Source organism: Bufo gargarizans, chromosome 2 (genome assembly GCF_014858855.1).
Source record: "Bufo gargarizans isolate SCDJY-AF-19 chromosome 2, ASM1485885v1, whole genome shotgun sequence".
Classification (NCBI taxonomy): Eukaryota; Metazoa; Chordata; class Amphibia; order Anura; family Bufonidae; genus Bufo; species Bufo gargarizans.
In genome coordinates this window covers 238549889-238565203 of record NC_058081.1, presented here as the reverse complement: position 1 = coordinate 238565203, position 15315 = coordinate 238549889, and the positions used below count along the sequence as shown (strand labels likewise).

Genomic DNA, 15315 nt, shown 5'->3' with positions numbered 1-15315 from the left:
GCATGTGCTTATCTATGGATATAGGGATTCACTCATATATAGTTCTCTTCCTGGGTTCAAATCCAATCATGGAAGACATACTGATAGGGAACAGTTTGATCCTAATGTCTGTAACGCACTGTGGAATATAGCAGCACTATATAAGCGAGTCAAATAAATAATGGCAACCGGTGGGGATGCGGCCACTCCCTGGCATAAATTCAAGGATTCAGCTGGACAAAATCACTGTGTGCAGCAATTATTGAATGATAGTCAAAGGGGTCTGGTGGACAAGCGGCACTATCTAGCTATGATGGATCCAGAGAACTCCGGCAGGCTATCTGTCAGAACAGCCTGCCAGTTCACTGTGCCTCATGTTTGAAACTAGCCTAATAAGTCAAAATAGGTGCAATGACTACTGCACATAACTAACAAACACAATTTTGTTGAGTATCATAGATAGGTTAACTCATAATTTAGTATTTAATTTATTAGTCTTTTAATTATTTTATTAGTAATGTAACTCTTAGGCCTCATGCACACGACAGTTTTTTTTCACGGCCCGCAAAAACGGGGTCCGTGGGTCCGTGATCCGTGACCGTTTTTTCGTCCGTGGGTCTTCCTTGATTTTTGGAGGATCCACGGACATGAAAAAAAAGTCGTTTTGGCGTCCGCCTGGCCGTGCGGAGCCAAACGGATCCGTCCTGAATTACAATGCAAGTCAATAGGGACGGATCCGTTTGAAGTTGACACAATATGGTGCCATTTCAAACGGATCCGTCCCCATTGACTTTCAATGTAAAGTCTGGAGTTCTTTTATACCATCGGATTGGAGTTTTCTCCAATCCGATGGTATATTTTAACTTGAAGCGTCCCCATCACCATGGGAACGCCTCTATGTTAGAATATACTGTCGGATATGAGCTACATCGTGAAAATCAGATCCGACAGTATATTCTAACACAGAGGCGTTCCCATGGTGATGGGGACGCTTCAGGTTAGAATATACTGAAAAACTGTGTACATGACTGCCCCCTGCTGCCTGGCAGGTGCTGCCAGGCAGCAGGGGGCAGACCCCCCCCCCCCTGTTTTTAACTCATTGGTGGCCAGTGCGGCCGCCCCCCCCCTCCCTCCCCTGTGCGGCCGCCCCCCCCCCTCCCTCCCCTGTAGTAAACTCGTTGGTGTCCAGTGGGCCCCCCTTCCCTCCCCTGTAGTTAACTCGTTGGTGGCCAGTGGGCCCCCCCTCCGTCCGCTATAGATAACTCATTGGTGTCCAGTGGGCCCCCCCTCCGTCCGCTATAGATAACTCCTTGGTGTCCAGTGGGCCCCCCCTCCCTCCGCTGTAGATAACTCGTTGGTGGCCAGTGGGCCCTCTCCCCTCCCTCCCCCTCCTAATTAAAATCGCCCCCCTATCATTGGTGGCAGTGGTGAGTACCGATCGGAGTCCCAGTGTAATCGCTGGGGCTCCGATCGGTAACCATGGCAACCGGGACGCTACTGCAGTCCCGGTTGCCATGGTAGCTTAGCAATTTGTAGAAGCTTCATACTTACCTGAAGAGCTGCGATGTCTGTGACCGGCCGGGAGCTCCTCCTACTGGTAAGTGAAAGGTCTGTGCGGCGCATTGCTTATAGCACAGACCTGTCACTTACCAGTAGGAGGAGCTCCCGGCCGGTCACAGACATCGCTGCTCTTCAGGTAAGTATAAAGCTTCTACAAATTGCTAAGCTACCATGGCAACCGGGACTGCAGTAGCGTCCCGGTTGCCATGGTTACCGATCGGAGCCCCAGCGATTACACTGGGACTCCGATCGGTACTCACCACTGCCACCAATGATAGGGGGGCGATTTTAATTAGGAGGGGGTGGGAGGGGAGAGGGCCCACTGGCCACCAATGAGTTATCTATAGCGGACGGAGGGGGGGCCCACTGGACACCAATGAGTTATCTATAGCGGACGGAGGGGGGGCCCACTGGACACCAATTAGTTAACTACAGGGGAGGGAGGGGGGGCTGGCTACCAAGAAGTTAACTACAGGGGAGGGAGGGGGGGGGGGCGGCCGCACTGGCCACAAATGAGTTAAAAACAGGGGGGGGGGGTCTGCCCCCTGCTGCCTGGCAGCACCTGCCAGGCAGCAGGGGGCAGTCATGTACACAGTTTTTCAGTATATTCTAACCTGAAGCGTCCCCATCACCATGGGAACGCCTCTGTGTTAGAATATACTGTCGGATCTGAGTTTTCGCGAAGTGAAAACTCACCTCTGAAAAAGCTTTTATGCAGACGGATCTTCGGATCCGTCTGTATGAAAGCAACCTACGGCCACGGATCACGGACACGGATGCCAATCTTGTGTGCATCCGTGTTCTTTCACGGACCCATTGACTTGAATGGGTCCGTGAACCGTTGTCCGTCAAAAAAATAGGACAGGTCATATTTTTTTGACGGACAGGATACACGGATCACGGCCTCGGCTGCAAAACGGTGCATTTTCCGATTTTTCCACGGACCCATTGAAAGTCAATGGGTCCGCGAAAAAAAACGGAAAACGGCACAACGGCCACGGATGCACACAACGGTCGTGTGCATGAGGCCTTAGGAGTAAAAACAAATAAACAGATAAAAAATGTACTTTTAAAAATGTATTTTCCAAATATCTCACAATCCTCAAGTGAAGAAGCACTCATCTATGCTGCAGCAGAAAAAGTGAAATATTATATAGTAGTCCATGTGAATGTACATTCCATTCAGGCTGCATAGCAGTTCCAGAAATTGGCAGTAAGATAAAAAAATAAATGAAAGAAAGCACAAATCCTTTGAGTAATGACCACAAAATGTGAAATCTGACAAAATACTGTGGCTACCAGCCCCTGAGGACAAAAAAATGTATTTCAGTGCCGGCTCCATTCAATCAACAAATGTTTCCAGAAACTCAATAGTAAGTGAGACAACTGACTCAGTTCACAAACTAGCAAAATCGTTATTGACCCACAGGGCAGGATTAAGATAGGTGGGCACTCTCATCTCTTGAACTCAAACCCCACCAAGGCTTATCATTGATCATGTAGACAAAATTAACACAAGCCACTTACTAATGTATTGTGACTGTCCATATTGCCTCCTTTGCTGGTTTGATTCATTTTCCCATCACATTATACACTGCTTGTTTTCATGGTTTCGACCACCCTACAATCCAGCAGTGGTGGTTGTGCTTGCACTCTATAGGAAAAAGCACAAGGCAGGGGCATAACGATCGCGATCGCAGAGGGTGTGACCGCGACCGGGCCCGGTGGGGGGGGGGGGGGGGGCTGCAAGTGCTTTTAGCGCCAGCACAGTCCCCCTCTGCTTTCCTTTGTCTATTTAAAAAGTAAGTGCCTAGTGCGGCTGCGCACATCCCCATACATATACCCTTTCTGCAGCAGGCACTTACTGCTTAATGTCGGCGAGACACGGCGCTGGAGGTCACAGGTCTCGCAGGAAGACGTGTTGATGCTGCTAGTGAGACAGGGCGACCGAACATGGAGCAGAGAAGAGGTAAGCATTTATTTATTTTTTTAGGTGTGCACACGCTGTGCACCATACTGGGGGCATCCGGCACTATGAATTGAATTTAGAAAGGGTCGGGGGGGGGCACAAATAGAAAATAAACTCTATACAGAGAGGGTGGCAGCCTGGAAGGGGCTGTGCCATACTGGGGGCACCTGGCAGTGGCCCTATGAATTGAATTTAGAAAGAGTGGCCTGCACCAGCCATATAAGAGGGGGCCACAAAAATATATAATCTATACAGAGTGAAAGGGGGGCAGGGGCAGCCAATCATTCAATTATATACAGGGGTCAAAATTAAATATATACAGTCTGGGTGGGGGCCAAGGGAAATATATACAGTCTGGGTGGGGGCCAAATGAAATATATAGTCTGGGTCGGGGCCAAATGATATATATACAGAGCGAGTGGCGGGGTAATGGTGTTTCCATTTAATGGGGGTGGGGGGCCCATAGACCTCTAGTTACGCCACTGGTACCAGGATTGTGGGAGCGCACATAGGCACGCATGTGCAGCAGATCCCATCCTGTCTCAGCCTCCTCGTATCTCAGCTGCAGCAGTGGCCATAACACCTGGATACTAGCAGTGTATAATGTGATAGAAAAATGAATCTAGCCAGCAAAGGAGGCAATGTGGACAGTCACAATACATTAGTAAGTGCCTTGTATTAACCTTCTCTACATAATAGGTGCCATTTGCTGAAGTGACAAGCCTTTTAACCAGAGGTTCTCTTTACCTTTTACCAGTTATCATTAGCTATGGTGTGAAAGATTGCCAGCCAGTAATCCATGGACTCCATTCATATGCTCGGCACATAAACACAGTTCTTAACTATCACACCCTGGATGCGACCATTTAATGCAATGTGATAAGAACTGAAGCTGACATAATAGCTTTATGGCCACACACATGGGCATACATTCAGCATGCCCTGGCACACATCCAAATCCATGACGCACCTAATATAGAAAGCAAATACTAGTGAGAGGCATGTGGGCCTAGACACCATCCAGTTGCTGATTCCACATACTGCTCACACACCCAGGCTTAGGAAAGGCCACAGGTCAAGTGTATTCTCCCGCTGCCGAGAAGAATTTAATCAAATTTCGTAATGTGAAAATATGCAAGCGCTAATTCCTTTAATTATACTTATGTGGGAAAGATCAACAAGACTTGGAGAAATTAATGTCATTGAATGCAGAATTCTCATTTAATTGAAAGTGTACTGTGCATACAAACCTACCACGCAGCATTTATAAGTTCAACTATTCTGCGCACATCCACCACAACTTAATGTGTCAATATCCTTTGGAATACATTACTTTTCATCAGATAAATCCACACACACAAATCTCCATTCCCTTGGCAATTCACGGCACAGAACGGTAAAAGTAGTTAGCGATCACTAAGACTGTCTGATATCAGACGTAACGACAGGGACTGACATTTTCTTTAGTGAAGGTTCCTTATAAAAGAAGAATTTTACAGAGCAGCGGGATAAGTGAACAATATGCAGCAACCTTTTAAATGTGCACTTAAAACGTAAAGTTCAGGCAATTAACCAAGAAAATGGCACTCTGTTTCTTTAACTGAAACCTTGAAAACTAAAGCACCAATTTTATGCATAGATGACAATGATGAATAGACCCCAAGATAACTCCGATCACAAAAAAGCCTGGAAACAAGAAGAAAGGAAGACAGTTCCTGCTTGAATTAGTAATGCCCAACTTACTCCGCATAATAGCAGTACCAGATATGGCTGACCTTTCCCCCATCTCTTGTTCACTGCTATAGAGCGCATGTATCACTTATGAGGGCTGCTGATGCCTATTAGAAAGGTTGCATTTCTACGGCCAATATAATTGGAGCTGAACGGATGGAAAAGATTTAAGAAATAGTCAAGGCCTATTCGTACAGAACCTGCACTTCCAAATTTCTTCTGTTCTCTTATTTGGTAAAGTAGTATCCCGGATTTCCTCTTCAATGGTCCTAAATAGTGTCACAGCCAGGGCATTGTTCAAACCCATAATCCAATTTGCAGCTCAAGTTCCACTTGTTTGGACCTCCCAGCTCAGTTACTTGTCTGTTTTACCGAATAATATATATATATATATATATATATATATATATATATATATATATATATATATATTTTATATACACAACGTCAGGATTAAAATTATCAATACCAATTATACTTTTTAATATGTTTTTTATATTGTTTGTCACAGTGTACAATATACAATGGAGATTTTTTGAGGATCACACCATTGTTATTACTGTCCTCAGTATATTTCCCTATGACAAGCTCACATAAAAAACATCTAGGGCAGAGATCAGCAAACCCTGGCACTTCAGATGTTCTGAAACTACAACTCTCAGAATCCTCTTTTCAATTCTGGAAGTTACAAGAACAGCTGAGCACCTGTGCATGCTCGGAGTTGTGGTGGCACAGCAGATGGAGTGCCAAAGTTTGCCAACCCCTGCTACAGGGCAATCTCTGCCTAAAGGAGTTCTCTACAATTTTGATATTGATAGTCCATTCTCAGTATAGGTCATCAATATGAAATTGGGCACCCCCGCCAATCAGCTGTTTGAGCTGGTGGGTGCCACGCACAGCGCTGTCCATTGGATAGTGGCTCTGCTTAGTATTTGCAGCACAGCCCTATTCACATGAATGGGACGGAGATGTACCTTGGCCATGTGAACAATGAACGTGACTTGACATGGCCTAGGAAGAGGCCTAAGTGGTCACTGGAGCGCCACAGGCTCTTCAAACAGCTGATCAGCAGGGGTGTTGAAGATGGACAGCCGCCCATCTGGTATTGAGGATAGGTCATCAATAGCATCATCTCAGATAACCCCTTTAACATAATAACCTTGAATAGGAATTGATGGGAAGGATTAAATCTAATTATCAGAAATGTATAGATAGTTTTGCGTAGTCTGCCATCAATATTTTCAGTGATGATAAATCTCTAGAAATGGCGCTGTGACTAGGTGCTTACAATACCATCCGCATGATGGATATGACGACAAAAAGAAAAGTAAGATCTTCTGGAGCAGTGATTCACCTTCAACATTGCACAGTTTGAGTATGACGGAGAAAACGTAAAATAATTACATTTTTCCCATGTGTGTTTTTCCTTTCACAATAATCTAATTGCTTTACAGTGCAGCGATCTATGCTCCAAATTAATCAAGTGCTAATAATCAGCGTTACTATTCTCACCTCACCTCGTGTGGTAGCAGACTTTACAGCTCATAAATACATTCACCAGAGGGAAACCACTCAGCTTATTTTCATGCAGAACACATTCACTTTGAAAATACGTTTTTACGGCAGCTATGAGACTACGGAGGTAGCAAATGGATGAATGGAAAATATATGTATTCAAATATCAATGGCAATTGATTGGCAGAAAAGAAACAACACTTAGGCCTCTTTCACACAGGCGAGTTTTTTGCGCGGGTGCAATGCGCGAGTTCAACGCATTGCACCCGCACTGAATCAGGACCCATTCATTTCTATGGGGCTGTTCACATGAGCGGTGATTTTCACGCATCACTTGTGTGTTGCGTGAAAATCGCAGCATGCTGTATTTTGTGCGTTTTTCACGCAACGCAGGCCCCATAGAAGTGAATGGGGCTGCGTGAAAATCGCAAGCAAGTGCGGATACGGTGCGATTTTCACGCACGGTTGCTAGGAGATGATCGGGATGGGGACCCGATCTTTATTATTTTCCCTTATAACATGGTTATAAGGGAAAATAATTGCATTCTGAATACAGAATGCATAGTACAATAGGGCTGGAGGGGTTAAAAAAATAAAATAAATTTTAACTCACCTTAATCCACTTGCTCGCGCAGCCCTGCTTCTCTTCTGTGCTGTGTACAGGAAAAGGACCTGTGGTGACGTCACTCCGGTCATCACATGATCTTTTACCATGGTGATGGATCATGTGATGGACCATGTGATGACCGGAGTGACATCACCATAGGTCCTTTTCCTGTACACAGCACAGAAGAGAAGCAGGGCTGCGCGAGCAAGTGGATTAAGGCGAGTTAAAATTTTATTTTATTTTTTTAACCCCTCCAGCCCTATTGTACTATGCATTCTGTATTCAGAATGCTATTATTTTCCCTTATAACCATGTTATAAGAGAAAATAATACAATCTACAGAACACCGATCCCAAGCCCGAACTTCTGTGAAGAAGTTCAAGTCTGGCTACCAAACATGCCGATTTTTCTCACGCGCGTGCAAAACGCTTACAATGTTTTGCACTCGCGCGGAAAAATCGTGCATGTTCCCGCAACGCCCGTGTGAAAGAGGCCTAATGCTTTTTTCACACGAGTGTGACGGATTGGCTCCGGATGCGTTCAGGGTGCGTTCAGTGAAACTCGCACCATTTTGCAAGCAAGTTCAGTCAGTTTTGTCTGTAATTGCGTTCAGTTCAGTTTTTTCCATGCGAGTGCAATGCGTTTTGATGCGTTTTTCACACGCGTGATAAAAAACTGAAGGTTTACAAACATCTTGCAACCATCAGTGAAAAATGCGTTGAATCCGCATTTTTCAAGCGATGCAGAACTGATCCGTTAAAAAAAAAAACATGTACACATAACCATTGAAATGAATGGGTGAGGATTCAGTGCGGGTGCTATGCGTTCACGTCACACATTGCACCCGTGCAGAAAACTCGCTCGTGTGAAAGGGGCCTAAATGGTCCAATTTCTTTATTACCAAGCATCATATTCACTGGAAGCTAATTATTTTTTGCAGTGGCTTATTTGAAAATAATGAACATTGGATTATTTTTAATCTGATATTATATTCCTCAAATTCAAATATTATACATGGATGACTGCTTCACTTTCACAGTCACAAAGCAAATTCAGAAACCAAAACCGCAGCAATTATTGGATTAAAGGGGCTGTACCACGAAAAAATTTCTACATTTTTCATACCAGCACCTGGATCTGAATACATTTATAACTGCATGTAATTAGAAACGTAGTATAGCCACTGAACTATTCAATAACATGTACTATTCAAAATCTGTACAGCGCCACCTGCTCTTTGTTCTTTTCCTTATTTCTCTGTCCACCACACTGAGGTGGACACACACGCTCAGTTCTATCCAGCAGCTGTACCTACTATGAGAAGTTGTGACAATTACAGGACGTACTCATGGAGAAAGGACATACCCCCTGAACTGGCAGCTTGAAATTAATCATTTTTCATGTCAATCATGAAATAACCCCTTTAAAGAATCAGCCTAGACTTTAGACCAAGCAACTATTTCGCTGAGCATGGGGTCCACCATTTAAAATTTGATCCTACATGAAAGTCACCTATACTGCTGCGCATGGGGCCATCACTGTATATACGGTACTACAGTATATGAAAGCCACCTATCCTGCTGTGCATGGGGTCATCACTGTATATATGGTACTACATGAGGTCCACCATTAAATATGTTGTCCTATATGAAAGCCATCTATCTTGTTGTGTATGTGGTCCATGAATAAATACATGGTTCTATATGACTGTCACTTATCAAGCTGTGCATAGGGGCCACTATATAACAGCCACCTATTCTGCACTGGAGCCACCTTAAATATACACATCAATCCCCTCTCCTGCAGTGCATGGTTGTATTCTCAAACTCAGAAACAGGTAGATTCTCTTTTTTGGCAGCCAACTAGCATTGGCTTGGATCCCTCACCAGGCTCATGAGTATCTACACACAATAGCAGTAAATGGTAACAGATTACACACAAATATTTTACAGTAAACCACAAGGTCAAGTGACTCAGCAGCATCAGAAGACATTGCTACAAAAAAGGATTGTGCCATCAGATCTGTAGACTTTTAGATGATAATGGAGCTATTTTTCCCATAGACTCCATCATGCATGGGAGTGGATGTGTTCACCAAGCCACCTTTGTTTACAGGGCAAGGAGGAAAATCAGAAGGACACAGCTAATCCAATAGATTTAACTGGAAAGCCCCTAAAATGTATCAACCCAACCACTGTTGGGTAATTCATTTACAAGAGAAAAACCGCATTGATGGGCACAGATATCAGTCACATGGAACATAAGAAAATACATAGACACTTTAGTAAATACCAACATCCTATAGTAAATGCAGGGGAAAAATGCTACAATAATAAAAACCTGAACACAAAACAAGGCATTTAACATAACACTTGAAATTGAAAGAAAGAGAGAGAGAGATAAAGAAAGAGAGAAAGAAAGAGAGAGATAAAGAAAGAGAGAGAGAGAGAGAGAGAGAAAGAAAGAGAGAGAAAGAAAGAGAGAGAAAGAAAGAGAGAGAGAGAGAAAGAAAGAGAGAAAGAAAGAGAGAGATAGAGAAAGAAAGAAAGAAAGAAAGAAAGAAAGAAAGAAAGAAAGAAAGAAAGAAAGAAAGAAAGAAAGAAAGAAAGAAAGAAAGAAAGAAAGAAAGTATACAATATAAAATATACTGCTATGTGGGTCACACAACTGCTTTCACTACAATAGTCTCTATATATCATCTATCCTGCATTTACAGCTATATCCCTATTCATCTGGCTATTTTCTATGATATATTTCTTTTTTAAGGAATTTTTGCTCATTCAGATGAAAAGGTTTGGTTTTAATAAGACGAAGTGCTGCCAAGTCCACGCTAAGTTCTCATATGTCTCTCATAGTATGAGAGCTATAGGGCCAGTTGTATCCTTGACTGGAGTCCAGCAAGCAGTAGCAGATGAATCAATGACTAAGCCTGCGGTGCACTGCTATGTGCACTTGAACCCTCCCAGTGATCCATACATAATGTACAGCTCTCCATTCCATATCTAACATTCCCATTCTTCTCAGTTTAGCCTCTCCTCAGAGGCTGACGTGAATACACCACACTACGAGGAGATAAAGCGTACAGTTCTTACCATCGAATGTCAAAGTCACTCTTGCCTGCGGATGTGAAGATCCTGAGATCCAACTGATGTACGCAGTTAACCCAATCATAACCTGGAGGGCCACAGATGCCATGCTGGTTGGATGTCACTGCTATATATAAATCCAGGTCGTGCAACCTGTATGAGGAGAATATGACATCATTAGACCTGCTCGCTCTTGTCAACCAATGTATTAACAAACATAGAACAGATGCATCATGTGAATGGTAACTCCACCTGCCGGAGGGGGACCCACGGACTCCAGCCAGAATTTGAAGTGTGAAGGCTATGTCCCCTGTGACTGCATTCCACAATGTCAGCTCACAGCAAGCCTTATCTCAGTAGGCCTCCATAGCTTTAAGTGAGCAGGTACTAATAGACTACCCGTCCCCCTGGTAGTCTGACCAGGCTTTCTGCTGCCCGGAGAGGAACATTAAGCTGAATAAACAGCATAAGCTTCTCCCACATCTTCTCAGCTGTGATAACATCTCGTGGACCTCTCTTCAAACAGAACAGACACATTAAAGTCTCATCACCCATAAGACCCATGAGCTAAAGCAAAGCAAACATCAGCTCTCTTCAAACAGGTTATGAGGCCCTGGTATTAACATTCACCTGGTGTTCCAGCAGGGCAAACCCTAATACAATGTAATGCAAAGCAAACAAACGGACAGCTATCAGCAGTGCAACACATGGCGGAAGGCTGAGCCACTCGTATATGCCGAGGTTTAAAGGGGCTCTCTATATCAGCGGAGGGCAAAAATGCTCACAGCTACCGCATCGCTGTGCGGCCTATTCACTATAATGAGGACCTAAAATTAATTCACTATAATGGGGACCATTCGCTATAGGCCTCATGCACACAACAGTATTTTTTTGCGGTCCGCAAGAAGGGGTTCTGTTGGTCCGTGATCCGTGTCCGTTTTGGTTTCCGTGTGTCTTCCTTTATTTTTGGAGGATCTCCAAACATAAAGAAAAGTAAAAAAAATATCTAAGTTTAGTTTGCCATGCAAATGATAGGAAGAAAACGGACACGGACGCGGATAACAATCTTGTGTGCATCCCTGTTTTTTCACGGACCTATTGACTTGAATGGGTCCGCAAACCGTTGTCCGTGAAAAAAATAGGACATCTCATATTTTTTTCACAGACATATTTTTTTCACGGACGACAAACGGTGCATTAGCCGAGTTTTCCACGGACCCATTGAAAGTCAATGGGTCCGCAGAAAATCACAGAAAACAGAACAATGGACACGGGACACAACAACGGTCGTGTGCATGAGGCCTTAATCGAGAGTCAGGCTGGACGAAACCCACTGAAGACAGAAGTTTTCGTCCGGACAATTCTCAGCATGTTTGCCAGGATCATAGTGAATGGGGCCGACGGGTGTCAGGTAGCGCCCAACAGTGCAGGATCCAGACATCTCCGGCAGGCTGCTCCAGGGTTGAGAGAAACTGGCCTTACTAATATGTCTGCTCTAAAAATCAGTCTAAAAAAGTGGTGAAAAATGGCACAATTTGGCGCATCTAGGGTTTTTACACTTTTTTCGACATGCTAGAAAAGGGGTGGGGCTTAGCAGAAAGTAGGAAGAGCTTTGTAGGAAAGGGAGGGCTTTAGGCCTCATGCACACGACCGTATTTTGTTTCCGTGTCCGTTCCGTTTTTTGTTTGCTGATAGGATGCAGACCCATTTATTTCAATGGGTCCACAAAAAATGCGGACAGCACACCATGTTCTGTCCGCATCAGTATGTCCGTTCTGTAGCCCCGCAAAAAAAATTGTGCATGTCTGATTTTTTTCTAGTTTGCGGACAAAGATAGGCATTATTACAATGGATCCGCCCAAAAAAAAAAAACGGATGCCATACGGACGTCATCTGCAATTTGCGGACCGCAAAACACATTCGGTCGTGTGCATGAGGCCTAAGATGCACCATTTTGAGACAAAATATTGTCGAAGTTTATACATAAAAAACTGTCTCACAGTAAAAAGCCAACCAGACGTTGATATAGAGTCGGAGAAAAGGGTCTATCCGTGCACCACATTTACGCCCTGGTGATACATCTGGTGCAGGTCTAGAGCCGGGCGGCATGTCTAGGATTAGTACATCTGCACCAGTAGGTCCAAAGACTTACAATGCAATGCATGGGATCAATCAGCTAGGCATGGACTGCAGGCAGACCGTCCTCCTCCCGCCATCCATCCGCTGTGTCTCACTGATGCAGGAACACTTTCCCAGCCGATGTGGAGCAGATTAGGCCCATACTCCTGTATGCACCATTTTCTAATTCTGCTCGGCCAATGCAGAATACCCTTCTACATTCTTACAGATCACCTGAATCATTTTCTGGGTACCTGTGACACCACCATTGTGCATTCTGATTGATACAGGTGGCTGGAGATATATATATATATATATATATATATATATACGTCCATACGGTGGGCCAGGTGCACCCAATGTAATGCCCAGTAGTGGTGGTACCTAGGTGGCAGAAACAAAATCCAGCACCCAAAATGATGGAGCAAATGCAATCCATGACTACATGAGGAAAGTACAGAAGCCATGTAATACAGGTATGCACCGCTTCCGATCCTCTAACCCAGAGCGTGCCAGACGGTTTCCTATGATGCGCCACAGACTGTGATATGGACCGTGCCCATTCTCTGCAGGGAACCCATAAAGTCCACTTCTAGTCACTGTCCACATCACGTTGGAACCACCCTGGCACTGTGCTGAAATACCCATCCCCAAATCTGTCACTTCACATCGGCTTAACCCCATAACTGCTGGCGTGTCTCTCTCTAGGCCATGCTAGATCATTACTACAATATAAAGTATATCAGCCATTATACCTGCTGTCCTATATGCATATCATCGCCTTGCAGAGCCCACAGCAATACTCTGCAGCCCAGACTGAGAGGAGCAATGTGCTGCAGGTCGGGGTAACATAATAACAGTTTATAAGGCTGATAAAAGACATCTGTCCGTCCAGCGCTAGCCCGGGAAGAGCCCGGGGGCAGGTGTCCTGACACGGTCCTATCCTGAGAGAAGTTCCTCTCCAGCTGTCACTGCTGCACATGTCACTTACCCAACGGCGGACGGAGCTCAGGCGCTGCTGCACGGCTCACGGGGCACTGCTCCTTCTCATGACCAGCCCTGTTCTTAGGAAACCCCGGCTTCTCTCTGTCAGCAGTAGTCCCTGCTCCTACAACGTGTCTAGTCAGTCAGCAGTGCTGAGGCACACGGTGCATGGAGAGTAGTCGAGCTGTGTCAGTCAGCAGTGCTGAGGCACACGGTGAATGGAGAGTAGTCCTGGCTCCAGTCAGTCAGCAGTGCTGAGGCACACGGTGCATGGAGAGTAGTCCTGGCTCCAGTCAGTCAGCAGTGCTGAGGCACAGGGTGCATGGAGAGTAGCCAAGCTGTGTCAGTCAGCAGTGCTGAGGCACAGGGTGCATGGAGAGTAGTCCTGGCTCCAGTCAGTCAGCAGTGCTGAGGCACACGGTGCATGGAGAGTAGTCGAACTGTGTCAGTCAGCAGTGCTGAGGCACAGGGTGCATGGAGAGTAGTCCTGGCTCCAGTCAGTCAGCAGTGCTGAGGCACACGGTGAATGGAGAGTAGTCCTGGCTCCAGTCAGTCAGCAGTGCTGAGGCACAGGGTGCACGGAGAGTAGTCCTGACTCCAGTCAGTCAGCAGTGCTGAGGCACAGGGTGCACGGAGAGTAGTCCTGGCTCCAGTCAGTCAGCAGTGCTGAGGCACCCGGTGCATGGAGAGTAGTCGGGCTGTGTCAGTCAGCGAGCAGGAGACGTGCTTCCCTCTGGCTGCTCGGTGCCGCACACTGCTGAGGAGAGTGTCAGCCACACCCATCACTGTGACTCCGGGGAGGAGGACCGAGGCTGAAGTGGGCTTCTTACTCGGCCAGGTTCTTAGTCACATCATCATGAATTTGGAGGACACCTCATCCCCCGTAATAGAAGAAGTAAAAGTAATGACAGGCACAAAATAGGTATAGAAGTGGCACAAAAAAGTGTGATTTAAAGAATTAAATTAATTCCGGCCATCTCACTCTGCCAACATACAGATGGTGATGCCCTGCATCAGATACGTATATTTCAGTCTGGCCCCAACAGGTTCTGGTCTGGGCATGAAAACTGGCAGACAGACACTTGTCACAGATTTTGTAATGACTGTAGATTGGGACAGAGAGGACAGTGAGTCCCTGAACTCCACTGTATGTTCGCAGGGCGACTTTAGTGGCCAGAATTCATTTAACCCCTTAAAACAGAAGTTGCTTATTCAAAACAGTGAAAAGTATCCGTCTGCCCACCTTGATGCCGGTATTAATGCCCAGAACCTGTTCGGGCCAGGCTGAACTCAATTGTATCTGATGCAGGGCATCACCCTCTGTATGTTGGCAGTGCCAGATCAGTGGCCCAAATTAATTTAATTTTTTTAATCACATTTTAGTGTGCTCAATTCTATGCCCATTTTGTGCCCATCATTTGTATTTTAATGACGTTTTCAACTGATTTACTTTAAAGAGAGCTCACGGAACCTTTTTAATTAACTTGTGATAATGTGTCCTCAAAATAAAAATACAAAGAAGAAGAAGAAGACGAATAAGAAACCAACTTCAGCCCTGTAGGGTGTATGGCCAATCTGCCCCTGGCATCATGTACCTGACTGGAAACTGCTCTGTAAAGCTCTGCACTGTCACACACACAGCTCTGCACTGTCACACACAGCTCTGCACTGTCACACACACAGCTCTGCACTGTCACAAACACAGCTCTGCACTGTTACACACACAGCACTGCACTGTCACACACACAGCTCTGCACTGTCACACA

At 45.3% G+C, this 15315-nt stretch overlaps 1 protein-coding gene across 1 annotated transcript in view; it reads right to left on the bottom strand.

Annotated features, from left to right (window-relative positions):
* SEMA3C (semaphorin 3C) overlaps window positions 1-14434 on the bottom strand; it is a 179571-nt gene extending 165137 nt beyond the window's left edge. The window contains exons 1-2 of the mRNA XM_044280127.1: window positions 13557-14434; window positions 10454-10600 (exon numbers count right to left, since the gene is read on the bottom strand). Coding sequence (XP_044136062.1) covers window positions 10454-10556 — 103 coding nt within the window. The 5' untranslated portion in view covers window positions 10557-10600; window positions 13557-14434. The remainder of the gene's footprint in view (window positions 1-10453; window positions 10601-13556) is intronic.
* Between the last annotated feature and the right edge of the window lie 881 nt (window positions 14435-15315).